This window comes from Gracilinanus agilis, chromosome 3, assembly GCF_016433145.1.
Source record: "Gracilinanus agilis isolate LMUSP501 chromosome 3, AgileGrace, whole genome shotgun sequence".
NCBI lineage: Eukaryota > Metazoa > Chordata > Mammalia > Didelphimorphia > Didelphidae > Gracilinanus > Gracilinanus agilis.
The window spans coordinates 408997640-409024396 of record NC_058132.1 but is presented as its reverse complement, the minus strand read 5'-3'; the positions used below and the strand labels follow the sequence as shown (position 1 = coordinate 409024396).

Below are 26757 nucleotides of genomic sequence, written 5' to 3'. Positions count from 1 at the left end.
CAGTTCAATCCTAGTTTTGTGACACACAGGAAATAATTTACATTTTACAGAAACAGTAGACTAGTTTGACATACCAAACTAGGGAAACGAGTAAAATAACTAAAACCGAAAATTACTATTTTGACTTAATAAAGAATTTTGTCCTGGTCTTTGATTATGAAAATATATCTGGTTGATCTACGGTTTGACTTGTTCTCTAAATGCACTTAGAGATCTATGGATTTGGTTACTCTAAGTGCAATGGTCAATTTATGGTTTTGATTTGTTTTGTAAAAATGTGAATTTTTTCCCCTCTTTTGGCTCACCTGTATTTATACATTTCAAGAATCTTGACTTAAAAAGGAAGAAAAAATCCAGAAAATTTATTTTAATGTGTAGGTCCATCACAACCAGATTTTCTCCACTAATATTCTTCCCCAAATAGAAAAAGAGAACCATTAAATGCAAAGTACAAAAATGTAAAACAGACCTCCAAAGTTTGTACCATACAGTATAGTAAATTGGTGTAGTGGCACTGCTGTTTGATTTCCAAGATAAAGTGTGCTGAAAATTATGAGATGTCATCGTTAAGTTGCAAGACTGCACTGGAATTTCTAAGGAAAGAAAAAAAAGTAATTAGAAAAACTAGCAATACTGGAACAAGAAAAAAATGTCTTGCATTCCATTGTTTCTTAATCTATTCACTAGTGATCTACGGCTAAAAAGCACAAAAAGACCAATTTCAGTTATGACCTATCAAATACTAGCTCAGGTAAAGAGTTTCTTCATAAGATCCGAAGGATCTTGGAAACACGAAGAAGAAAGATATCTACAATCATTTCTATTCCTGCAGGCCTGGGACAGAAGTTGGAACTGAGAACCTGCTCTTCTCCTAGGATATGAGCCTAATAGTTGTTACTTGCTTCTGAACTTCCTTGCTAAACACACACAGAGTAATCTGCAACTGCTCTCCTCTCTCACATACCTGGACATAGGTACCCATATCAGTTTGCTCTGGAGCTTTGATTTGGAATCAGATCATGAGCAATAAAACTACCAGTAGGTACCTCTTCCCCTGTGTTGCCTATGGTGCCTTGGTGCACAGTCTTGTCCTCTTTCAATTTCTGGGCACTGGAATGCTCTGTGCAGCTTGTTTCTGAATAGATACTATCCTCAATGTCTATTGATCTTTCTGTCTCCCTATGCTGACCTGCACTAGAAAAATGACTCTTTGTGACTATTTTTGGATTCATTCCCCCATTGGGATATAGACTGGTGCCTTTTTTGGATCTGTTTGAAGGAATTGAGTGTGTATGTGAGGAACTTCCTGTACTTATTCCTGCTATTCTGCCATCTTGGCTTTGCCTTGAGGCAATTTTCCTAAATTTATTCCTTACATTATAGTGTTCAAGTTTTTTGAGTTGTCAAGTTCTGTGAGATCTGTAATCCTTAAACTGTGTCTACACATCCTGTCATTAAGATTACTATGCTTGGTTTGTATGGACATCATGTTCTCTTTTAACATTTTTACTTTTGCTTCCCTTCTTCAAGATTTCTTTCATTTCTGTGTATTTGCATTCCCAATCTATTATTCTTTCTTTTTCTTCTTTAGTAAGGTTTGTCACTGTTGATTCAAGTTTTTCTATTCTGTTGATTATTTCTGCTGTAAAATAATAATTGATATGTGGAGACATAATGCAGCGGTAAAAAATAATTTTGTTCTCTTTCCTAATGCTTATAGATTATGAGGGCAAGTTGTGGGTTTTTGTTCATAAGAAGATCGCACAGATAAATTACTTTTTCATCGTATTATATTTTTCATGCCAATTCTCTCTTCCCTTGATGGGGCTATTCAAGAGCTGATTATATATTCATAGCACCTTACAATTATCTGTATCAGTAATGTAATTCATACTAAATCACAGAATTGTGTTCTGAATTCCAGCAAAACTATTGTCCACCTGGAATTAGCACTCCAAACTATTTTACTCTTACTTTACTGAATAGTCACTCCCAAATACTTTAATTCCTATTCAAAATTCATTCAAACCACTTATAAATTTCTTACCCAGCAAGGCGGATGAAGACATAAAGTGGATCAGCTCTAGAAAGAAGATAGGACATTAGAATTACAACAAAAATTTCTGTAAATTAGGTTTACAATCTAGTTGATTATTATGTAATTATGTACTAAAGCATATCAGGTGTATTTTTTCCCACTTGCTAAAGAAGTCTTAACTAAATGACTCCCAGACAATTATAAGGAATTATATGTGCAATTATAAGGAATAATTTTAAATCTCAGTGAATTACAATGGAAATCAACTAGGAGAAAGAAAGTTTTTAAGCTGTGTTACAGGGAAATCAAGGAAGCAGGAAGTATCAGGCAGAGGCAGGGAGAATTCCAGAACTCTGGGGACAGTGATTCTCTGAGGAGACAGTTGCTGGACTTGCTCTCTAGAAGACCTGTCTGTGTAGACTTATTCCTCAAGCTTTCACCTGCCAAGAAGTGGTTTAGTTTGGTTTAAGCTACATGGGTGGACCGTGTTAGTAAGATCCTTACTCTCCTTCCTTTTGGATTAATACCCGCTGCTGTGATTCAAGTGGACTCCTGCCAGACCCTGAGGACAACAGTTGAGTGATCTCCCTGTTGACCCAGTGGACCTATATACCTTTCAGTTTTTCCTTACTCTTAATTACTACCAAAGGTGGGGATTCTGGTTAGGACATAATACAGATAGTATCTTAAGGTAGAGATAAGTATAGTAACATCTATTGGGAACCTGTTGGACCTTGGGGGGAGGGATTTAGTTTTAAACCTAGTTAGACTATCCCACTCCCTTCCCCTACCTGTCCCAGTTTTATAATAAACCCTCTTTAACAACATAGTGTTAATTGGTCAGTTTCTCCCTGATCCTTACCAAATCTAAGGGACTTCTGAACAACTGGCCCAAAGGTCATCAAGACATCAAGAACCTAGAAAACGACCTAAACCCCTCTAACCATTATACTACCTACTAATATTATTAACATATTTCAGCTGAAACATAAGTCATCTTCAAGAAAGGATGTATAGACATAGCTTAAGGATTATAGATTTCCAAGAAGAACATGACAATTCAAAAAACTTGAATATAGGAAAACTGCCTCAAGGTGAAGCCAAAATGGTAGAATAGCAGAAGGAAGCACAGTAACACCCCCATACACACACTAAATTATTTATTTATTTTTTTGCTGATTATAGAGAACATATAATTTGACAGAGCAAATTTAGTCTTTAAAGGTTTTCCTCCAGTAAATTGTCACCTGTACATGTTAAGGTCATCTTTGATTCCTTGATTAATGTAACAACTGTACACTGATCCTCTGATTATCAGTATAAATCAAGGTATGAAACAGAGAGATGGGCTATTATGAAGGATATCCTACACAGTCTCAATGGAAAAAGAATTCTTTAAACATCACATCATCCTCTATATTCTTCTATTTGCCAATAATATTGTGTTGGCTGTATCAAGTTCCTGAAAATTATAGACCCTCTTGAATGAGATCCACAAGTCAAAATAAATTAGCTAAATGAGTTAATTATTAAAAAGTAATAGCGGGGCAGTTGGGTAGCTCAGTGGAGTGAGAGTCAGGCCTAGAGACAGGAGGTCCTAGGTTCAAACCTGGCCTCAGCCACTTCCCAGCTGTGTGACCCTGGGCAGGTCACTTGACCCCCATTGCCCACCCATACCAATCTTCCACCTATGAGACAATACACCGAAAGTACAAGGGTTTTAAAAAAAAAGTAATAGAATTTGTTCCTATGTATTTCAGGCCCTCCTTCCCTTCCCCACACCATAGAAGGTATCATGCAGCAAATATATATAATGCTTTTCATGTTTCCATTTTTCAGTTCATTCTTTGGTGGAGCACATTCACAAGTAATTATTCAAATATTAAATCCATAGCTGTGTATAATGTTCTCTTGGTTCTACTTATTTCATTCTTTTCATTACCTCATGTAGTTCTTTCCAAAATTTTTTGAAATTAATCTGCTCATTGTTTCTTATGACACAGTAGCATTCCATCACAATCACACACCATAATTTTTTAAGCCATTCCCTCAACTGATGGGCATTCCCTTGATTTCTAGTTATTTTCCACCATACAGAGAGTGGCTATAAATATTTTGGAACATATAAGTTGTTTTCCATTTCCTCTGATCTCCTTGGAAAAGAGATTCAGCAGTTTTATAACTGTTTAGGCATTATTCCAAATTGTTCTCCAAAATGGTTGGATTAATTCACTGTTCCACCAACAGCATATTAGTATCCCCATTTTCCCATATTCCCTGCAACTATTTTCATTTTAGCCAATCAGACGGATGTAGAACGATACCCCAGAATTGTTTTGGTTTGCTCTTTCCTAACCAGTAATGATTTAGAGCATTTCTTCATATAACCATAAATGGGTTTGATTTCTTTAGCCCCAAACTACTTGTTCACATCTTTTGCCCATTTATCAATTGAAGGATGGCTCTTATTCCCATAAATTTGACAAAGTTCTTCATATATTTTAGATATGAGACCTCTATCCAAGAAATTATGAAAATGTTTTCCTAATTTTCTATTTTATTTTTGGCAACATTTGCTTTATTTTAACAAAATCTTTTCAATTTAATATACCCATAATTATCCATTTTATATCTCACAATGCTCTCCATCTCTTGTTTACTTATAAATTCCTCTCCTATCCATACATCTGATAGGTAATACATTCCCTGTTCTTCTAATTTGCTTATGATAGCTCCTTTTATGTCTAGATTATGTTTCCATTTTGATCTTATCTTAATGAATTATCTAAGATACTGGTCTATACCTAATTTTTGCCAAACTACTTTCTAGTTGTCTCAGCAATTTTTACCAAATAGTGACTTCTTATCCCAATAGCTTAGATCTATACTTTTGTCAAACACAAGATTACTATAGTCTTTTTTTTTTAACTTTTTAACCCTTAACTTCTGTGTATTGGCTTATAGGTAGGTGGAAGAGTGATAAGGGTGGGCAATGGGGATCAAGTGACTTTCCCAGGGTCACACAGCTGGGAAGTGTCTGAGGCTGGATCTGAACCTAGGACCTCCTGTCTCTAGGCTTGACTCTCAATCCATTGAGCTACCCAGATGCCCCTACTATAGTCTTTTACTATTTGTTGTATTATCTCTTCAGTTTCACTGATCTACCTTTCTATTCCATAGTCAATACCAAATAGTTTTGATAATTACTGCTTTATAATTCTGTTTAAAATCTGGTACTGCTAGATCTCCTTCCTCTATATTAAAAAATAATTCTTTTGATGTTTTGTTTTTTCAAATGAATTTTGTTTTAATTTCTTTCTAGCTCAGTATGATAGTTTTTTGGTAATTTCGTTGGGATGGCATTGAATAAGTAGATTAGTTTAGGTAGGATTGCCATTTTAATTATATTAGCTCTACCTATATAAGAACAATTAATATTTCCACAATTATTTAGATTTGACTTTATTTGTGTAAAAAGTGTTTTATGATTGTGTTCGTGTAGTTTCTAGGTTTGTTTTGGCATATAAAAACAGATTATGCTATGTAGTAAGATAGGCCTCCACTGAGTTATTATGTAATGCATTCATCTTGAAGGAGTGTTGTAGATGGACATCAAGCTTGGCTGAGAATTAAATATGGATAGTAAGAAGGCTAGATCATATCAAAGGAATCTGCATCGTACCTTTAGGGATGTAAAATTGCTCCCTGATTCAAAAACCATTTTTTAACACTAATATTTTCCCTGCAAACAATATGGTATGGTAAGGTTGTGAATTCTGCAATACTACAAACTCCCCAAGAATACAAATTGGTAATGAATAGGCAATGGAGAGATTTATGGTAGATGTAAGTAGACTGTAACATATCATCAGAGATGATTTATGGACAAGCAACATAAAAAAAAATTCAGGAAATGCAGAATTGGAAAAGAAGGTAAGATGGTAATAAAATGATATCAGGGAAAGTGTATGGACAGCCCAACTACTGCACTGCCACCTAGAAAATGTTCTAAGTATGGAAGAACATAGAGAAAAATCTCACAGATATTAAAAGTATGAATGTGTTGCCAATGTGGTCAATAAAGTTGGGGTGCTCCTTGCTAATAAGGAGGGGTAGAAGGTGATTGAGGTGATGGGAAAGGAATGAAAGGGATGGCTGAGTTCAGGGAAGGAATGGACAAGGTGGTAAATTGGATGGTAAGGGAATAGGTGGGGTATTCAGGAGAGGCAGCTTGAACAGGCTAGACGTTCAGGCTGGAGATAGAGGATAGTGGGGGAACAGGCTGAACCCTTCCAGGCAGGAAAGGTATCTCTATAGACACAAGGAGTTGGGCCAGTCAGAAATGGTTTAAATCTGCCTTAAGGGCTTTTCTTGTCAGTTTCTCAAGTCCCTCGAGGGAGGAGTCAAAGGGCTCCTCCCTGTCAGTGAAACTGATGGGTGCAGGAGGAAGTCTTGGTCAACGACTTCCTCCTAAGATGGATGCCTCCAGTTCCCTCAGGAAAAAAAGAAAATAATTCCTTTCCTCTTCAACCCTTGCCTAATCTTTGATACAATGATTCTCGAATCAGAGGTTTGAGTAAGTAACTGGGGGGATTTATTAATATTCAGGGTTGGTCAGAAAGGAGAGAGGGGTTTAGGATTTCCTGATAGCCACTAGGGAGGAACTCAAGGTGGGGGAGGGTCATAGGAATGGGTTAGACTGAGAGAGAGCCTGCTCTCTCAGCCAGGAAAGATTTGGTTGTGTTTAAAATAAAGTGTATACTAAATCAATAAAGTAAGGGATAGTTTGATTCAAGGATGTCCTACTTGCCTATAGGGAACTAAACCCACAAAGTATAATCACTAAAACACAAAAGCCACCCTTCCTCCCAGAGCCCACAAGGAAATCAGGAAAGGTAACAGGGGAATAATATGGAGAAGGTCAGGGAGAGGTCCAGAGAAATTAGCTAGGTTCAAATTGTCCAGAGACAAAAGCACAGGCCAAAAGCAAAGCTGAAACCCAAAAGCAGGGCTTCAGTTGGACCTTCCGCTCTCTTTAAGCCTCAGGTTCCAACTACCCTTCTGTCAGGATTCTAAGGCTTCTAACTGCCAGAAGTTTTCAGTTAACTTTTACAAGGGCAAAAGCCTTTGTTGCATCTTTGCATTACACCATCTATACCAGTGAAAGGAATAGCTACATTGAATGTATCACAGGTAGACACAAATATCAATTTATTCTTCAAAGGACATAAGATTTACTAGTGGCTATCACTATCTCCATGACAATTAATGATTACTTGATTATACATGTAAGATAAAAAAAAGATCTCAAACTTACCCCATGGGGGGAAAAATAGTAATGCAATAAATAGAGTATGCTGGTTCAGAAGCATTGCTGTTAAGATGAACTTATTTTGTTTTCACATCTGAAATGACATTAAATGAAAACATTATCTAATTTTAAAGAGCTTATTAAAACTACAAATATTAAATAGAAATAAAAGAATAAGAAACCAAACACAGAATTCAACAAATATTCATTAGTTCTAACTATGATTACATTATCATAGTGCATGCTGTAGACAGCACGAACAAAAATAAAGCGTGGTCCCAGAGCCATTTCCCAATAAAGAAGTGATCCGAAAAAATACAAACCATTTTCAGAAGATGAAATGCAAATGATCAGCAACAAAAAAAGTTCCAATCACTAATAAGAAGAAAAATAAATTAAAACGACAAAGTTTCACTTCAGATTAATCAAGTTAGCAAAGAAAAAAATGGGATGGAAATAGTCCCTGTGAGGAAATAAGTACATTAATAAACTTTTGGGAGTTTCAAAGTGGTTGAACTGTTCAGGAAATCAATCTGGAATTATTAGTGAGAATAATTGTAAAAAGGTGGTAGATGAAGTTGTTTAGGAGGTTGTGAAATCTATTTAGATGGTAAATGAGATTACTTTAAATAAGCTTCAGTAACTGCAGCAGGATGTAGTTTGTGATGAATCAACTGACAGGACACTTCACTCAATTGATTCCACCTTTTACAACTCACCAATGAGGAAGTAGATGATTTTTCTGAACTGTCAGTGCTATATGAATTTAGTTCTTAAGATGAATTCAAAATTAATAAACTCTGCTATTATGAATATTATTTCTGACTGCGATTTGTTAATCCTGAACACAGAAGATCAATAAGCTCTTGGATGAGCCATACTCTCTTCCTTTCCCACTCTCAACCCCTTGGGGAATTAGTTTAACTCTACACTATCCTAAACACTCAAATCCCTTGTCTACTTTTCCTATTATGAATTGTCTTTTGAAATGCAGTGAATTAATCCTATTCCTGTGCTACTGAATGGACCTAGAGAAGAATCACAAAATGATCTTGACTACAAATTTGTTACATCATTTCAACTGGGCTCTCAATGATGCAAGATAAACCTTTAAACCTCCCTCATCAGTTTATTATCCTGATCACCACAGCTACTGTTTCAAATTTTTATTGTTGTTGTTACGGTTTGGACCTTTATTTCTTGTCTTTTACTTCCATGAAATATTTACTCAGTAATGAGACTGCGAGAGCAAAAAGCATGTCCAGTTTATTCACTTTTCTTTCCTTTTAAAAAAATTAATATTTACCCCCAACGACTTGTAGAAACAATTTTTAACATTCATTTAAAAATTTTTTGAGTTCTAAATTCTTTCTCTTTCCAACTCTTCCTCTCTTGCTCACTCCCCTTTCTGAGATTATTCTAGATCTCTTCATATCACCTCAAGCATCCTATTCTTTCTCTTCACCTAATTACAATAGAGGACCTCACCTAATACTTCACCAAAAAATCCAGCCATTTTCCCAAAGATTCCTTATTATCTTCCTCCCTATTTCATATCATTCAGGCATCTTCCCCCATTATCTCCTCCTAGACCTTTGTCATACACGAAGAGGTGGTCCTTTTATTTGCTAAAGCAAAACCCCTACATGCACCTTTCATTCTATTCCTTGCCTTTTTCTGATGCATACTGCCTCCTCTATTTTCACCATTTGTTCTTTCTGATCTTCAATTTCTATCTATTGGCTCTTTCCCAGGTGCTTACAAACACAACTATGTCTTCCTCTATCCTTAAAAACACCCCAAACAATCCTAATTTGATCCAACCATCCCTACTGGCTGCTGGCTATAGCTCTCTTATCCATCTTGACCAAACTCCAAAAAACCATCTACACTCAATGCCTCAATTCATCTCTAAATGCTCAGAAATCTGTTTTATGATTTCATCATTCAATTAAAACTGCTGTCTCCAAAATTACCAGTCATCTGTTGATCAGTACCAACAACAAAGTCGAGCATTTAGTATGCATCCCAGGCTCAGTGTTTTAGCACTGGAAATACAAAGAAAAACAAAAATGACCCCTCCCCTTCAAAGAGCTCATATGGTAATGGGGAAAACAACATACAAGTGACTGTTGTACATTTTGGCAAAAGATTGCATATATGTGATGAGTGATAGTGAGGAAGAAGAGGGCCCAGGAAAGAGCCTTTGTAGGCCCTCATGATTAGAGGGTGTGACAGTGGATGAAGATTCAGTAAGAAAGGCTTAGAAGGAGTAGCCAGACACAGAGAACTGGGAAAGAGCAGTGTCAAAAACTTAGTGAGGGGAGTATATCAAGAAGAAGGGTCAAACAATGTCAAAGGCTACAGAGAAATTAGGAAGAATGAGGATAGAGAAAAAAACTGGTGAGATTTGGTACTATTTTTTGTACTTTGAAGAGAGCAATTTCAGCTGCATAATGAGGTAATAAATCAGAAGGGAGCGAGAGGAAAGGAAATGAGAAGCAACATTTGGATCAATTATTAAGGAGTTTAGTCACAAAAGAGAGTGAGAGCTAGTGGGGCTGGATGGGTCAAGCGAGGGCTTTTGTGGATGGGGGAAGACATGGGAGTGTTCACAGGCAGTAGAGAAACAGGCAAGTATTCAGGGAATTACTGAACATGATTAAGAGTGCCTAGGATATGGGCATTTGGCTTCTGGGTGGAGTTGTCCCTGGCCTTTAGACAGCAGTGTGTGGCTATAAAATGGAAGGCAGTTTTAGGGGGATGTGGGTGGTGGAAGTGGGGGGTAGGTAAGGCCACTTCTAAGGAATTATGCAAGGCTGGAGAGAGTACCAGGAACACTATAGAATGTTTGCTCAGGGAGGCTAGGAAGCTCCCCTCCTTCTTAGGATTAGGCAAAGAAATTAGAATGGAGTTGTAACAAGCTTTCAGTTAAAGAAAAACAACACTCCTCACCTATGATTCTCCATTCTCTGCAAATATGGGAGGAAAGAGTTGTGTTTTCTCAATTTTTATTCAGGGCTAACTAAAGTCATCACAGTTTTTCTAATTAAATTGTTGTAGTCACTGTGTATATTGTTTTCCTAGTTCTACTTCATTCTACAATACTTCACTTTTTCTAAGTTCACTATATTCAATTTTTCTAACGATGCTTTTGATTCCATTATATTCACATTCCACAATTTGTCTAGAGTCCCAGTGGTTCCCAAACTTTTTTGGCCTACTGCCCCCTTTCCAGAAAAAATATTACTTAGCCCCCTGGAAATTAATTTTTTTAAAAATTTAATAGCAAATAATAGGAAAGATAAATGCACCTGTGGCCATCACTGTCCCCCTGGATCTCTACAGCACCCACCAGGGGGCAGTAGCGCCAACTTTGGGAATCACTGGTCTAGACACTCTCCATTAAATAAGCATCTATTTTATTTCTAAATCTTTGCTACAACAAAGTGTTGCTACAAACATTTTTATGTACACGGGTCTTTCTATTTCTCTTTGACTTCCTGCAAATATATGACTAGCGGGGAAGGATATGGGTCATCGCTTCTGTACTTCTTTAGTTTTCCTTTTATAGTCTTAATTTATGAGACCATATCATTAGAAATCTGCTTTTCAAAGGTACATGACTAACTGCCCAGCATCTTTCTACTTGGCCATAGGATAATAATTTTAGCTAGAATTAATCAATCAGTAAATATTTATTTTTAAAACTCTTACCTTCCTTCTTAGAATCAATACTGTGTATTTGTTCCAAGGCAGAAGAGCAGTAAGGGCTAGTTAATGGAGGTTAAGTGACTCACCCAGGATCACACAGCTAGGAAGTATCTGAGGTCACATTTAAAACCAGGACCTCCAATCTCTAGACCTGGCTCTCAATCCACTGAGCCACCTAGCAGGCCCCTCAGTAAATATTTATTAAGTGCCTGCTATGTGTCTGGCACCAGTGCTAATCATTGGGGTTGGAAAAAAAATGCAAAAGACAGTCCTTGCCAGGAAGAAGCTTACAATCTAATGGGGAGACCCAATGTAAGCAAATTTATGCAAAGCAAGCTATTGATGGGATAAATAGGAATAATTAACAGGGAGAAGGAATTGAAATTCAAAGGGGTTCAGAAAAGCTTCCTATGGAAGTTGAGACTTTAATTAGAAAGGAAAGGAAGCAAGACAGGTCAGTAATTGCAGTAGTGGAGGAAGAAGGCAGCAGGCATGGGAGACATCTAAAGAAAACACCCAGTGCTGAGAGATGAAGTGTCTTGTTTGAGAAAAGAAAGCCAGAATCACTGGATTTAAAAATACTTGTTGGTATCAGTACAGTAAGGTAGCAGAAGACTGGCAAGGTAGGAGGAGGTTAGATAAGGAAGGATTTTGAATACTGAAGGGAGAGTTTTGTATTTGCTGCTGTTATGGATAAAATCTTGCAACCATGTTTTCATGGGTTGCAAGCTGGCAGTTGCCAATATAGAACACAGAACCTGGCAGAGGACCCAGGCCAGGTGCCATGGTGACAATTGAAGTTAGGGTATAAAAAAGGGGTCTCCAGACCCCTGACTTCACTTCTGAGTCTGAACTCCAGGGTTAGGGAGGAAAGGGTGGAAAAGTGAGCCCCTGGGTGGTCAAAGGGTGGTTTTAGGTAGATTCTTTAGATAGGTAGGAACAACTATCATAGCTAGCCATTTCAACAACTCACTGGCAGACCCAACAACCCTTATTATAAACAAGTGACAAATTCTACCATCAAGACATCACCATCTGGCCCAGGGCTTAGCAGCCCTGGGTCAGCAACCAAGAGTATCAGAGTTGAGATTGCCCTCAAGGCATTCTTATATTGCTGCACCTTCAGAAGACCTTTCAGTATTACCTAAAATAGTGAAATTATTTATTCAAGACTTTAGCTTACCTCATCCACTTTCCAACTCCCTTTTACCTGATCTAATTTATTAACAATAAACCCTTTAAACCTTCAAGCTTAAAGATCTTTGAAATCATTGCCTTTACCTTTACCAAAGGCCAAGTGACATCAGCAGTCAGATCAGACTATTTGCTCCAGTTGACAAAGTTTATTAAACCCTTAGGTTCAGGAAGTGCCAGCCTCTTTCCTGGTGACCAAACCAACTGTTCAATAGAATTGTTTCCATCTCCCAGGGAGAGGCACAGAATCCTGATCTTAAAGGGGTCTGGGTTTTACTAGTAAGAGAGTTTCATCTGCCTCTCATTCAGCTTAGGTGCAGGATCCCTGATATACATACCAACTTCTACTCCGGCCTAAAGGCTCCTACCATCTACACTCCCCCCCCCCCTTTGTACCTAGCTCCCTTGCATTACACTGCCAGAGGCAAGAGGAATCCATTGGCTTTTATTGAATGGAGAGATGGGGGTGGGAAAGGGTTGGTATGTATGATGTGACTAGCACTTCAGGAAAATCACTTTAGTGGCAGAATAGAGAATGGCATGGGATGGGGAGAGATTTGAAGCAAGCAGATCCTTCAATAGGCTATTTAAATAAATCCAGCATAAAGTTATGAGAAGGGGGCATCAATGAGATACTGCAAAGGTGAAACTGATAGGATTAACCTATTGGATGGGGGTGGGGATGACTTCTGGGTTGCAAGCCTGGGGAACTAGACAGATGGTGTTGCCCTCTAAAGTAAAAGGGAAGGTGGAGGGGAAAAGTGTGGGAAGCCAATAAGAGAATAGATAAAAATCTGAGACTCCTCTTTTGACCCCTTTTGTGATCCTTGTGATTTCTTCTTGAAAAGTATTATGGCCTTACTGAAAAGCTTTAAGTTCCTATCAAACCTGAATTTAAAGGGTTAACACTGTTAACACAGCAAGGAATGCTTCTGCCTGTTATAACTAAGGCCAAGATACTCCCCAACTTGGCTTTCTGATAAGAACCTAGTTAAAACTCAGCCTTGGCCTTGGTCTATTCTGAAGCCAATGTTTTGTGTTTTGATGTGACATAATTTGTAACTTCTGTGCATCTGCAAAGTTTCAGGGGGGGGGTTCTTTTGTGTGAAATGAGTCTTGAAATATATATAATAAACTCCATGCTCCTAGAGCCAGAGCTGGAAGCATGAAGTAAAAGACATTTCTCTTGTCCTGCCCTTATTTCCTTATCAACTAAACTGTCCTTATCAGAGATGATAAAGAGGTCGCCACATTTGGTGCCTGAACAGGTACCTTGGATCACTGGATTCAGGTAAATATTTGCCCTCCCCCTCAGACAACTCCCAAATTATGACAGTTTAGTTTCTTGCCTGAAGAAGGGCAAGAAATCCAGAGTTTTCAGAACTCTCTCTTAAGGGAAGACACTAGAAGTAAAAGAATAGATTAACAGGATGGGACACAGTGAATCAAAGGAAAGAACTCTTTTAATTGATATAACTAAGCACATCCTCAGAAAACGGGGAGTAAAAGTTAGTAAAGAACAGCTCACTAAATTTCTTGATCTTATTCAAAATTGTAACCCGATTCCCTTAGAATTCTGGCAAAAAGTTGGCAATAATATGAAAAATTATTATACTGAGCACAGATCAGAACAAATGTCAGAAAAAATTTCATCGGCTGCTGAAAAAACAACTTTGTTATCTGGTCAGAATGAAGAGAATGAAATCTTTAAGGTTTCAGTGTTAGAATCAGAGGAGGAGGAAAAAGCTCATAGTAAATAAAAAGGGAGCTTTAAAATTCGAATGAAAAAGTCACTAGCAGTGGACCTTCCCCCACCTAAAAACCTCTCTTCAAAACAGGAAAGAGAGATAAAAGCAGAGGAGCCTCTGCCGCTTGAAGCTCCAACTCCACAGCCACAGCCCCCGAATATAGGGTTTAAAGGAGCCCTAAAAAATGCTCGAAAGGATGGAGACATGACATTCTGTTTCCCAGTTATTTTTAGAGCAGATGAATTGGATGATGATGAAGAAGTAGCTCCTACATGGGAGCCTCTTCCCTACAAAGTGTTAAAAGAAATTAAGACAGCTTGTGCTTCATATGGTCCTGCTTCTCCATACACTTTAAATTTGGTGGAAACTTTGGGGACAATTTGGATGACCCCCTTTGATTGGATTCAGACCTCGAGATATTCCCTTGCTGCAGGGGACTACCTCTTTTGGAAATCAGAATTTGATGAATTGGCAAAACAGAAGGCAGCCATTAATAAGAAACAGGGCATCAGAGTTACTAAAGAAATGTTACTTGGAATAGATGAATGGGAATTACATGCTGATCAGATTAATTTACCTAGAGAAGCTCTAATTCAATGCACGAAGTGTGCCTTAGAGGCTTGGAAAAGGATCCCAGTAACTAAGAAACTGTCCACAATTTTGGCCGAGATTAGACAAGGATCAGAGGAAAGATACTCAGATTTTGTAGAAAGGTTAAATCAGGAGGTAAAAAAATATACAATTGATGAATATGCAATCTGGATAATAGTCAAAAAGTTTGCCTATGACAATGCCAATAATGTGTGTCAGAGCATGCTTCAAAATGTTAAAGAATCTGGGACTATTAGTGACTATGTGAAAGCTTGTGAGTACTTTACTCCAGCATATATGCAGGGTATAGCCATCGCGGCAGCCCTGAAAGGAAAAACATAGTCTGAAATAATTAAGGGCTCAAAGGCTGTAAAAAGCTCTTGTTCCAATGTCCCTAACTCTTTGTGTCCCAGATGTGAGAAAGGTTACCAGTGGAAGAAAAATTATAATTCCAAATTCCATAGAAATGGTTACAGATTACCTGATAAGAGATTTCAGGAAAGATGGAAAGGAGGCCAACTACCGGCCCCACCAATGACTAAATTTAATCCAAGAATTCATCCTAGTTTAGCCAGTTCCTTGCTAGAGTTAACCCATTTTCTGAATAATAAACTTTCTTTTTTCTCCAGATTTCAAAGTTAGATGTGATTTATTGATCTGTGGAAAGGATGTCTTGTATTTGTTAGAGTATGTGTGAAATGCCTGGGAAATATGTCCTTGATCAGTCTGTGGGCCTATATGTTGTGTCTATGTGTCTCTGATCAATTTGAATCTTAAGTTTTATTGTTGTGTTTGTCTATGATCACAATGGAATTTTGAAGAAAATAAATCTCTCTCTTTCTCATTCATTCCGGAGGAATGGGAAAGACAGACAGAGGAGTTTGAAAAAATTCAGAAAAATAACATCTCTAATGGATTTCTGAGTGTTTTAAACTCTAAAAGAATTTAATTGATTAAAAGAAGTCATATTCTCTGCTCTCATTAAGGCGAGAATCAACAAGATAATTTGTCTACATTTCTTCTTCCATTTCTTACTGGCCATAAGAAAGGGAACAAAGAAATCATAAGACAATAAAAGGGGACAGATTTGATCCCACCACTAAATTCTATCAACAGGTTAAATACTGAGATAAATATTTAATCAAATTTACCAAGGATTCTAAATGCAATCTAAGAAAAAATTTTATTCATACAGAAAAAACAATGATTCTGAACTGTATACTGAGGTACAGAAGTGCAATTTAAAACTTTCTTAGCTAATCAGAAACATCAATTCACCTAAATGCTTAACTGAGAGTGGTAAAAACTTTTTGGACTGCCACAAATTTAATCTACCATTTATCACACTGATGTTAGTGAAAATCTTAACTTATAAATTATTAGGACAATACCATTGGCTTATATTTCAAAATTAGACCCCTTTAAACAGAGAATGGTTCATGAGAAAACTTTAAGCCAAAATTGAATCATCCATGCTGCCTCAGTTTAGCAAGAAATAATTTTGGAAAGTCAAAAAACAAAGTTCCTTTTTCTTGAAACTCACAGCCCTTTCTCTAATTCATTAGGATACATGTTTGCTAAGAATTTGAATAGATACTGATGTATATATATAGTATAAATCTATTGACTACCAGTTAGAAAATGGAATTTCAGTTAATTTTAAATATGCACAGACTTTATATTGGAAAAGTTATCTATTAAGACTTGCAGTGTGTAAAGAATGGATTAAAATAATCAAATTTGCCAAAAAATGCTTATCAAACTGAATTTGAGGATTGCAAATGACAAGTGCAAATTATATAAGGATACTAGTTCATGATTTAAAAGAAATATTTAATCAGGTATGTAGATTTGTCCTAAGGTATAGAGAGGCCAGACTACAGGTTTTATTCTTTTTTAAGCAGAGGTCTGAAAGAATAACTGGTATATGTAGGAAACCTTGTTAAGAAGTTTTAATCAGGAACAATTTGGATATAGTGAAGTTTAAATTAATATTCATCTGGAAGTGATAAATCATCAAGGTTTTAAAATAATGAGGCAAATTTTATAAATGCAGTAACTAAAGAGTTAAAGAGCACAGCCACTTAAAAAGCGGCTGCAGCCTTGGACATGTTTCAAAAATAATTTAACCGGGGCAGCTGGGTAGCTCAGTGGATTGAGAGCCAGGCCTAGAGACGGGAGGTCCTAGGTTCAAATCCGGCCTCAGACCCTTCCCAGCTGTGTGTGTAAATAGAATTAGCCAGATCCCATTTAATAGTCAAAAATCTACTCGACCTAGGCGTGCTAATGATGTCACTCCCACCTCCCTTAGTGGGGAGGGGAGAGAGTGACCCACACGTGACAATAAGTAACAAATCAAGAATAAGGGACTGCCCTTTGGGCAGTCCAAATCAATGTAGGAACTGCCATTTGTCCATTTGAATTAGAGGTGGACCACAGGAAGTGATGAAAGGCACATTCTCTTTAAGTAAGTTAGTGAACTTCCTGTGGAGTGAGTTGGCGTCTGGAACTGGAAGAAGAAGCATCTCCTGAGACCACAGACAGATTACACTCTGTATTGTCACGTGGGTAAGTTAGGCTGGCTTCCTTGGCCTAGCTGGGCCAATTCTAAACTCTGCCTATCCGGCTGTTGGGCCTTGCGGCTTACAGCTTCATTTATTTAGTCTTCTACCTCCCTCTTCTCTTTATCCCTACTCACTTTCCTGATTGTAAATAAACTCCTCAACCCGATGCTGACTTGGGTCTGATTTAATTACGGAATCAACCTGAATTGTTGATTCCTGGCGGCCACATATTTTAAAGATATAACTATAATAACTAAATTTTAATTCTTACATGTGTGACCCTGGGCAAGTCACTTGACCCCCATTGCCTACCCTTACCACTCTTCCACCTATGAGTCAATACACAGAAGTTAAGGGTTTAAAATAAAAAAAAAAAAAGATTAAAAAAAAATAATTTAACCCCTTCTACATATAGGAGGGAGAGTCTCTGACTATAAATATTTTCAGCAACAGTTTTTACTAACTCAAACTCAGTAAAGTGAAACAATTAGTAAGAAGCTAATGTTAATTTTGTAACTTTCTGAAATCTGGTTCAATTTTAGTAGTTATCTCTATTTCAAATAATATTAGAAAATGCAAAAATAATTATTGTGACAACTTAAATTTATGCTTTAAGTTACTAGATCCTAGTTAAATTTATGTCTCCTATGTTCACTATTTCACTAGTATTTAAAGGTTAATTGAATAGATTGTTTTCTCATAATATTTGTGATTTGTAGTAATACATTCAAATCTAGAATATAAAATTATAACAAAATGCATAACCCTTATAATAATTTGATATCATTGTTAATATGTACTTGATTGTGATGGCATTAATATTATTATAATGTCTTTTACTTTGTAGTGATTTTGATGCAATTAAAACTAATTAACAAATTTGTCAATATTATAACATATAATGAAGAATGCATTTAACTAGAAATATTGATCATCTCAGTAATCATAAGGGACCTGAAATAAGACTATTATTTGTAAAAGTAGGAATATTCCAAGGTACCTGGTTGAAAATTTTGAAGTTTTAAAATCAATAACCTTTGAAGAGTAATTTTGTATCAAGATCAAAACATATAAATCTTACAAGTACAATCATTTAGTCAGAGGATTAAAAAAAAACTGCTACAGTAATAAGGAATTTTCCTTACTTTTAAAAACTTAGAACTCCTAACAAACTTATTAACTCCTTCCTTACAATAAATTTAGAACTTAAAGGGGTAATTAGAAGTCTCATTGAATTTTGAGGTTATGTGGACAATAATTTTGCAAGCAACGCTGATACAAATATTGGGTTTTAACAAAATTGTTATTGAATGTTATCAAAACATGTACTTTACTTTGTGAAAACTGAAAACATATGTTTAAATATAAACTATGTGTAAAAGATATTTGTTAAAAATTTATCATGCCTATTTACAATAATATATGATTTGTATTGTGAACTAAAGTTTAAAGTAAACTGACTATCACAATAAGTTAAGGGAATAAACAGCCCCTGCCTTAACCCTCTCTATTCAAGATAACATTGATGAAAACTTAATTCCAAGCAAAGTTGTCCTCTCTTTTCTATATTACAGAAAAGAATTATTAGATAATTTATTCATTGAGAAATTGTTGAAAAAGAAAATTTGTTTATCATATTTTGTAACATTATAATTTTTCATTGTGTATGTAAATTTTGGAAAACTTTCAAATGCTATTGGTAACAATTACTATTTAAGGTAAAAGTCATTGGATTTGCAACTGATATTACTCATTTATGGATTATTGATTTGGATTCACCATTCAAAAGAAAGATATCATTGATAAATAATCCTTGACTCTTACCTCAAGTCAAACAATATGATACTCCCTTCCCTCCTTTTGCCATATTCAAAGCAAAGTAACAACATAATAATTGAAGCCCCAGAAATTTGAATATGTAAAGCAAGTCAATATGTTCCACTGTTTACTAAAGAAACTGTACCCATCCCAAGTGTTTCAATGAAAGTTAGTTTGAACTTCTTGTAAATTAATTTATTTGTATAATTTCTGACCATCAATTGGAATAACTAATTACAAATACAAAGAAACAAACAATACCCCAGAATTATAATATGGGGATCGAGGTTTTATCTTATTCATACAGAAAATGGATCTGATTTTTGGGTAAGAGACATTTCATCAAATCTAAACTATATATATAATTTTCATTTTTAGAACATTTTTTAACTTAAAAACATTGTATTTTTCTCTGAATTTTTAATTTTCTTATTGCTTTTCCTTTTAATTTTTTTAATATATAGAATAATTGACTTTTTCCACTTTTTCTCATTTTTATACTTAAATTACATATTATCAATATTAATCCTTTTTGATTTCACAGTAATATAAGTTTAATATTAAAGCATACCCACAAAGCCTTAGTCTATGGAAACCTGCCACGAATTGGTAAATATTATGGGACTATAATTAATGATTCTGTCTGATTCCAGGAGAAGGGAACAAAAGAGCCACAAGGTTAAGGAGACCACCCAGTCCAATGGGATTGGTGAGAAACTGCACAATGCCTAGCACCACAAGGTCAAAAAAGATCATACCAATCCAAGAAGGATTGACAAAACTTTCTCACGCCAATACTGAAGGACTTAAACTTAGTTATTGGGTTCGGGGTTGCAGCTTTTCTGACATATGTTAGAGGCTGGACTTCCTTGAGCTTCATCCCAGTTAAGTACCAAAGGTTGGCCATCATCCTGGCTCAAGTGCAGGCAAATCAGATCAGGCAAAGACACTTCCCTTTCTCACAAAAAAATTTGGTCCTTTTCTTTCTCTTATAAGTGTGGTAACTTTCTATAGTCCTGGCTTCTAAATGGGTAATTGCACCATTGCTTAAATCACTTTACTTGGGCCTTCATTCAAGGACCTGCCATATAAGTTTATTTTTTCCTACATTTTTGCACATAAAACTTTGATATTTTACATCTCATTCACAACTTATTTTTTTCTCTATTTTCTTGGGGTTTTTTAAATTTTTTAAATTTCTTTTGACAATTGATTCACACAACCCCAAAACTCAGCCATATATCCTTAACTGATCTGGATGTTTGCCTTAACCCTCTTCAGAGGAGAATGTATGTTTTATAATCTATAATGTAAAGCTGAAATTCTTTTGAGAGTAATTTCAGGATATGAAATTTGCCACCTCCCCAGAATCCAGACGATGAACCTGTTTGAAAGAAGACACCATGATGATGCCTGCAGAGACTTACACTGCATCAAGAAGATCCAAAATGAACTTTGGGGTGCAGTTGATTGAACTATGGGGAAATTGAATGCATTTGTTTTGAATGTACACTCTTGTGCCAAAGGGGACTGCCCCCTAATTGGCTTTTTGTCAATGCACCTAGCAATCATTGGATCATTGTTTTTGTCCTCTTTTCTTTTCATCCCCAAATTTGTGTAACTTAAAAGTTTCCCTTGGCCCTCATAAGAGAAATTCACACAGCCCAACAGGTGGATGCCCTTCTCAATTTAAAAGAAAAGGGAGAATATGTGGGAAGCCAATAAGAGAATAAATAAAAATCTGAGACTCCTCTTTTGACCCCTTTTGTGATCCTTGTGATTTCTTCTTGAAAAGTATTATGGCCTTATTGAAAAGCTTTAAGTTAACACAGCAAGGAATGCTGCTGCCTGTTATAGCTAAGGCCAAGATACTCCCCAACTTGGCTTTCTGATAAGAACCTAGTCAAAACTCAGCCTTTCCCAGCTGTGTGACCCTGGGCAAGTCACTTGACCCCCATTGTCCACCCTTACCACTCTTCCACCTATGAGACAATACACCGAAGTACAAGGGTTTAAAAAAAAAGAAAAAAAAAAAGAAAAAAAAAACTCAGCCTTGGCCTTGGTCTATTCTGAAGCCAATGTTTTGTGTTTTGATGTGATATAATTTGTAACTTCTGCGCATCTGCAAAGTTTCGGGGGGGTTCTTTTGTGTGAAATGAGTCTTGAAATATATATAATAAACTCCATGCTCCTAGAGCCAGAGCTGGAAGCATGAAGTAAAAAACATTTCTCTTGTTCTGTCCTTATTTCCTTATCAACTAAACTGTCCTTATCAGAGATGATAAAGAGATCACCACAGAAAAGAGTTTCAGGGAAAAAGATAATGAGTTTCATTTTGGACATAGTGAAAAAAATTTTTTTAAACCTTTACCTTCTAGCTTAGGATTGATAGTGAGTATAAGACAGAAAATTGGTAAGGGCTACTAGGCATTTGAGATTAAGTGACTTGCCCAGGGTCACACTGCTAGGACGTATCTGAGACCAAATTTGAATGCAGGACCTTCCATCTCCAGGCCTGGCTTTCCATCCACGGAGCCACCTCGCTGCCCTGGACATATTGAATTTAGGATGTTGAGTGGACATTTGATTCATGATGTCTAAAAGGTAGTTGGAGATGTGAGATGAATAGAGATTGGAGCAAGATAGTTAGATTGGAGAATCATCTGCATAGAGAAGTATGCTGAGCCAGTAAGATCACAAAGGGAAGCAATAGAGAGCTCGATCTGGATCTACAAACAATAAAGTACAAAAAATAAAGTATTTTTCAGCTGAGGAAATTGTGGTTGAGAAAGGTGTGGTAAGACATACATGCCCAGTGTCACAGGTTAGTAAGTGTTTGTGGTGGGATTGAAACTTGGGCCTTTCTGACTTTAAATGTTGTGGATGGAGATCCAAGTTATCTCTCTGGAAGCTCCCTGAAGCCAGGACTGTCACAAATCTATATTTGTTCCTCAGATCTTAGCACAGTGCCCAGCACATAGCAGACACTTAAATACTTGTTGGCTTATCATAAAAACAAAACGACTTCAGTCAGTAACTAAAAGTTGTTGATGTATTCAAATAACTATTTGGCAGCAAAAATACTGCTCCTGTAATTTAGACATGCAACTATCAAGTGGTAATACTGTGCATATGGAAAATATGCAACCTTTTGAACTGAGTAAAATGTGTTACTAATTTATGTGACTATGTGCTATAATGTTATATTATAATAAAGGAGAAGTATAGACTGATCTAGAGAATGAAAAGCTGGCTTTTTGAATCAGGTATGCCTGGTTGAAAGCACTATTCCTGACATGAATAGGTTTATGATTTTAGGAAAGTCATTCAACTACTAAAGGCCAGAAGCAGGCCTAAAATAAATTTCAGAACAATTGCCAATACGTCTTTATAGAGGCAGTTTCTTCACTCAAATTTTTCTGCACCAAAGAAATCACAATTGTGGGTATACATGTATACACACAAGCACACATACATGCACATGTATGTATGCATGTGAATGCATGTATGTAGATGTGTGTGCATGTGTGTAGTTCCCTCCCTCTTCTCCTTCCTACTTTAGGGCAGGTATTAATATCCTCTGACTCTTTCTTGGCCTTGATGGTTTTTTAAATTGGTTACAGGGCCAGAAATCTGTGGTTTTACCAAAAGGGCAATCTCTGCCCTTCAGGCATCTTCTTCCAACTGGGTTTGAGGTTGTAAAAATGATTCTTTTGATTCTCTTAGCTCTGGACCATCAATTCAAGGATGTCTTTCCTCCTATACATCCCCAAACTGTGAGCTCATTACCTCTTAAGTAAATTTATGTCTGGGACAAAAAAAATGTTGATTATTAATTTTAGGTGACACATGATAATTCTTTACCTGAATAAAGCTCTCATGTCCATCCCAAGAATAGCTTCTACATGGTACAATGGATAGAGTGCCAAGCCTGGCATTAGGAAGATTCATCATGATTTCAAATCTGGCCTCAGCTGCTTGGTATGTGACACTGGGTAAGTCATCTAACCCTGTTTGTCTCAGTTTCCTCATCCATAAAGTGAACTAGAGAAGGAAATGGCAAACTATTCCAGTATCCCTGCCCCAAAACCCCCAAATTGGGTCACAAAGAATTGAAAAAGGCTGAAAACAACTGAATAACAACAATATCCACCCTAAATCTTCAGGTTTAACACTGCCAAATTCCTTCAACCAGTCCTTAAGTGGCATGATCTCAAGTTCCTTCACCATTCTCATTGCCCTTCTACGGGTGCTTTCCACTTCTAAACTTTAATGTCTGATTTTTAGAATGTTATTCAACAGCTGTCAATCCAAAGAGAATTCCTTCGGAACATTTAAAAATTGGAATAATTAGGAGAGTTTAACTGAGAGCCTCATTCTGAATTCATTCCCCTAAATTATTTATCATTTCCATCCAATATGTTACATATATGTGATCATATATTCCTCTGAGGAAACTTAATTACACTCTTACTGCCATTCTTCCTATTAAAGAAATCAGGAGACATAAAAATGTTGCAGAGCAAGGATCTGACTCTATTTCCAAATCCACAGCCCTTAGATGAACTACTCAGTCTACTTCACAACTTCCATCTCCAGGTCTCCTAATCTAACACCCTTTCTTATCTTCACTCCAGAACAGCTGCTTTAGGTCCCTACGAGGACCAAGATATATGCCCTGGGGTTAGTGGAAGAAAGAAAAGTGCAGAAAGAGATGGTACAAGACCACAGTCCAACAAGGAAGTAGAAATGAATAGAAGTTGCAAAGAGGTCAATTTAAACTTGATGTCAGAAAAACTTCTTACAATTAGAGCAGTCACCTCAAAGTGATCTGAATTACCTATATTGGTAAGGATTTCCCTTTCCTTAAAGGTTTCCCCCAGCAGAAGATGGACTAACACTTGTTGAGCATGTAATGGTGGAGGGAGATGTTTCCTTGATGAGGTTGGAGGGTGGCCGAGTTCCTTTCCATTTCTCAAATTCTGGGATGTGTCCTGTCTTCTTCACCTGTCCCTCTTAAAATCCCTGATTTTCCCTCAAGACTCGGCTCAGATGGCTTTTGGAGGCCCTTCTCAATTCCCCCCCAACTGCAAGTACATTCCCATTTAAAGGGACCTTCCATTATAAAGGAGACACTTCTTTTGTATTTTTTTTTTTTTGTACATATTGTCTGTCTTTCCCGTTAGAATGCAAGCATATAATGATCCAGGGCAGTTCTGAGGGACTTATGACAAAGAATGCTATCCTCCAGAGAAAGAACTGTTGGAGTCAGAATGCAGATGAAAGCCTATGATTTTTCCATTTTGGGGGGAGGGAACTGTTTTGGGGTTTTGCTTTTAAAAGATTACTCACTTATAAAAATGAATAATATAGAAACACGTTTTCTGTGATAATACATGGATTACCCAGACTGAATTGCTTGCCAGCTCCGGGAAGGGGGAGGGAAACGATTTGGGTCATTAACTTCCGAAAATTCATGTGGAAACGTATTACAAGTAATTAGTAAAATAAATGAATAAATACCATTAGAACTCTAAGTAAGATTCTTGAGGGCAGGTTTTTGGTTGTTGTTGTTGTTTGGGGGGGTTGTCTTTGTTTTTCTAGCGCACAGCACAGTGTCTGCTTTAGTAATTAGCTTTAAAAGTAGAGGTCTAATTGCTCACTCACTGATTATCTGCAGGAAGTTAGTAGAGTAAAGGGCTCTGTATTTGGCCGGAGACATTCTAGGTTCTAATCCCAGCTTCTGGCCTTATCCTTAAAACGAGCGGAGGTTGTATTAGAGTAGATTCTCATTGTCCACCGTAAAGAAAACCCAACCATCGTTTTACCTTTGCAGCGCAGAATCTCGGCTCTTCAGGTTCCATCACGGCCTCTGCCAGGTCTCTGCCCTCTTCTGCGGATGTCAGGGATTGGGGGGAAGAGAGATGAGCCCGGGAGAAGGGCCCATGGGGCTGGGCCTGGGGCTGGGGTTGCAGTCCGAGCGAGGAAGGGTTCGGTGGAGCCGAGCTGGCAGCAGGGAAGAATCTCGGATTCTAAGCTGAATGTCTTTCCCGGATTCCGTTCTCTCCAGGTTGCGCAATGAGGGAGAATCCACTGGAGGTGAAAAGAGAGCCTGGGAAAGGAGGCTAGGCGGGAATGGGAATGGGTGGTAAGTGAGCGAGGGTGGGGAAATGGGGCGAAAGGAGTGAGAGGAAATGATGACATTAATGCTATTTTAAAAAGCATGTTAATTGAGCCCCCAAGTGGCGAGGAAGGAGTAATGTTCTGGGGTGCATCTGAAATGTGCACAGTGCAAAAGAGACCATTTTATGAATCTACCCCTTCCTGGGTTTGAGAGGGGAAAACTCTCCTTGCAGGCAGATTTAGGGTACTAGGAGTGGGAAAGGAAGAATGAGCTGTTGCAGTGTTCATAGGATCATATGAGTGGAGATGGAAGGGACTATGGTCGGTTGGTCAGTTAATAAATATTTATTTAACCTATGTGTCAGATACTGTGCTGAGTTCTGTGTATATTCAAAAAAAGACAAAAGATAGCAGGGAACCTAGGGTCTAATGGAGGAGACAACAAGCAAACAAGATATATACACATACAAGGTAAGTTGGAGATAACCAACAGAGGGAATGCATAGCAGTTTCTTGAAGATGGGATTTGGAGGAATAGAGAATCTAGAAGTTTGGGACATGAAAGGAAAGCTTTCCAAAGGAGAGGACAAGTGAAGTGTCTGGAGTGGGCACTTGGGAGTGTCTTGTGCAAGGAGCAGCAAGAGGCAAATGTCTCTAAAGCAGAGTAGATAGGTTTAAGGTATAAGAAGACCAGAAAGGTAGGAGAGGCCAGATTATGAGGGCTTTGAACAACAAACTAGATTTTCTATTTGATCTTGCAGTGATAAGCTCCTGGAGTTTATTGAAGGGGTAGGAGTTAGGGGAGTAGAGATTAAATTTTAATTGGATTCAGAATCCCAGGAAGCCAGGAGAGAGAGAATAAGGGAAAGCTAGTGAAGTTCTGGGAGGTAGGAAATGGATTGCCTTGTTCAAGAAATAGCAAGGAATCTAGTGTCCTTTGGATTGCTGAATATGACAAGAGGACAAAAAGCATAAGAAGACTCAAAAGGAAAGGTAGGGTATAGGGCTAAGTGGAAATTTTGTATCCTGTAGACTTCATCTCCCAGAATTCTTCCCTTGCCCCAAAATTCTCTTTTCCTTTCTGTTTACATGTGTCTTTTACATGATTTTATATAAGTTTTGGTAATGCCTCTTTCTCTCTCTTCCACATTAGTGGACTGTGTGAGTGCTCCCTGTTTTACGTAGTTCTCCAGTTTAATATTAATAAATCTTTATAAACATTATATTTTGGAGATATTGAATATTAATTTTAAAATATACAGTTATCAAGAGCTTTGGATGCCAGAAGACTTTATATTTGATCCTGGAGGTGAGAGAGAGCCATAGGAATTTACTAAATGGAGTGTGGGTGTGTGTATGACATGGTTACAACTATCCTTTGGATTGAAGTGAGGAGAGAATTGAAGCAGAAGGCTGTGTGTGAAGTGATAAGGTGATGAGGACTTTGCACTGGGAGAGGTGGCAGGATCAGAAGAAAGAAAAACAATTCCCCAGCTCCATGCTCATGGATTAAGAAATGGCTTCAATAAGTTGTGGCACATGAATGTAAAAAATGAGAAAATAGATTATTTTAAAAAGACTTCATTTGGGAGTTGCTTTCCAAGATAATGATTGTGGAGTTGGACTAGAAGCAGCTTCTAGAACAGTGTTGGTGAA

The 26757-nt window shown here is 37.2% G+C and overlaps 1 protein-coding gene across 1 annotated transcript in view; it reads right to left on the bottom strand.

Annotated features, from left to right (window-relative positions):
• Positions 1–25098, bottom strand: part of IFNAR2 (interferon alpha and beta receptor subunit 2) — a 54836-nt gene extending 29738 nt beyond the window's left edge. The window contains exons 1-4 of the mRNA XM_044670210.1: positions 24807–25098; positions 7356–7443; positions 2048–2083; positions 470–593 (exon numbers count right to left, since the gene is read on the bottom strand). Coding sequence (XP_044526145.1) covers positions 470–593; positions 2048–2083; positions 7356–7410 — 215 coding nt within the window. The 5' untranslated portion in view covers positions 7411–7443; positions 24807–25098. The remainder of the gene's footprint in view (positions 1–469; positions 594–2047; positions 2084–7355; positions 7444–24806) is intronic.
• Between the last annotated feature and the right edge of the window lie 1659 nt (positions 25099–26757).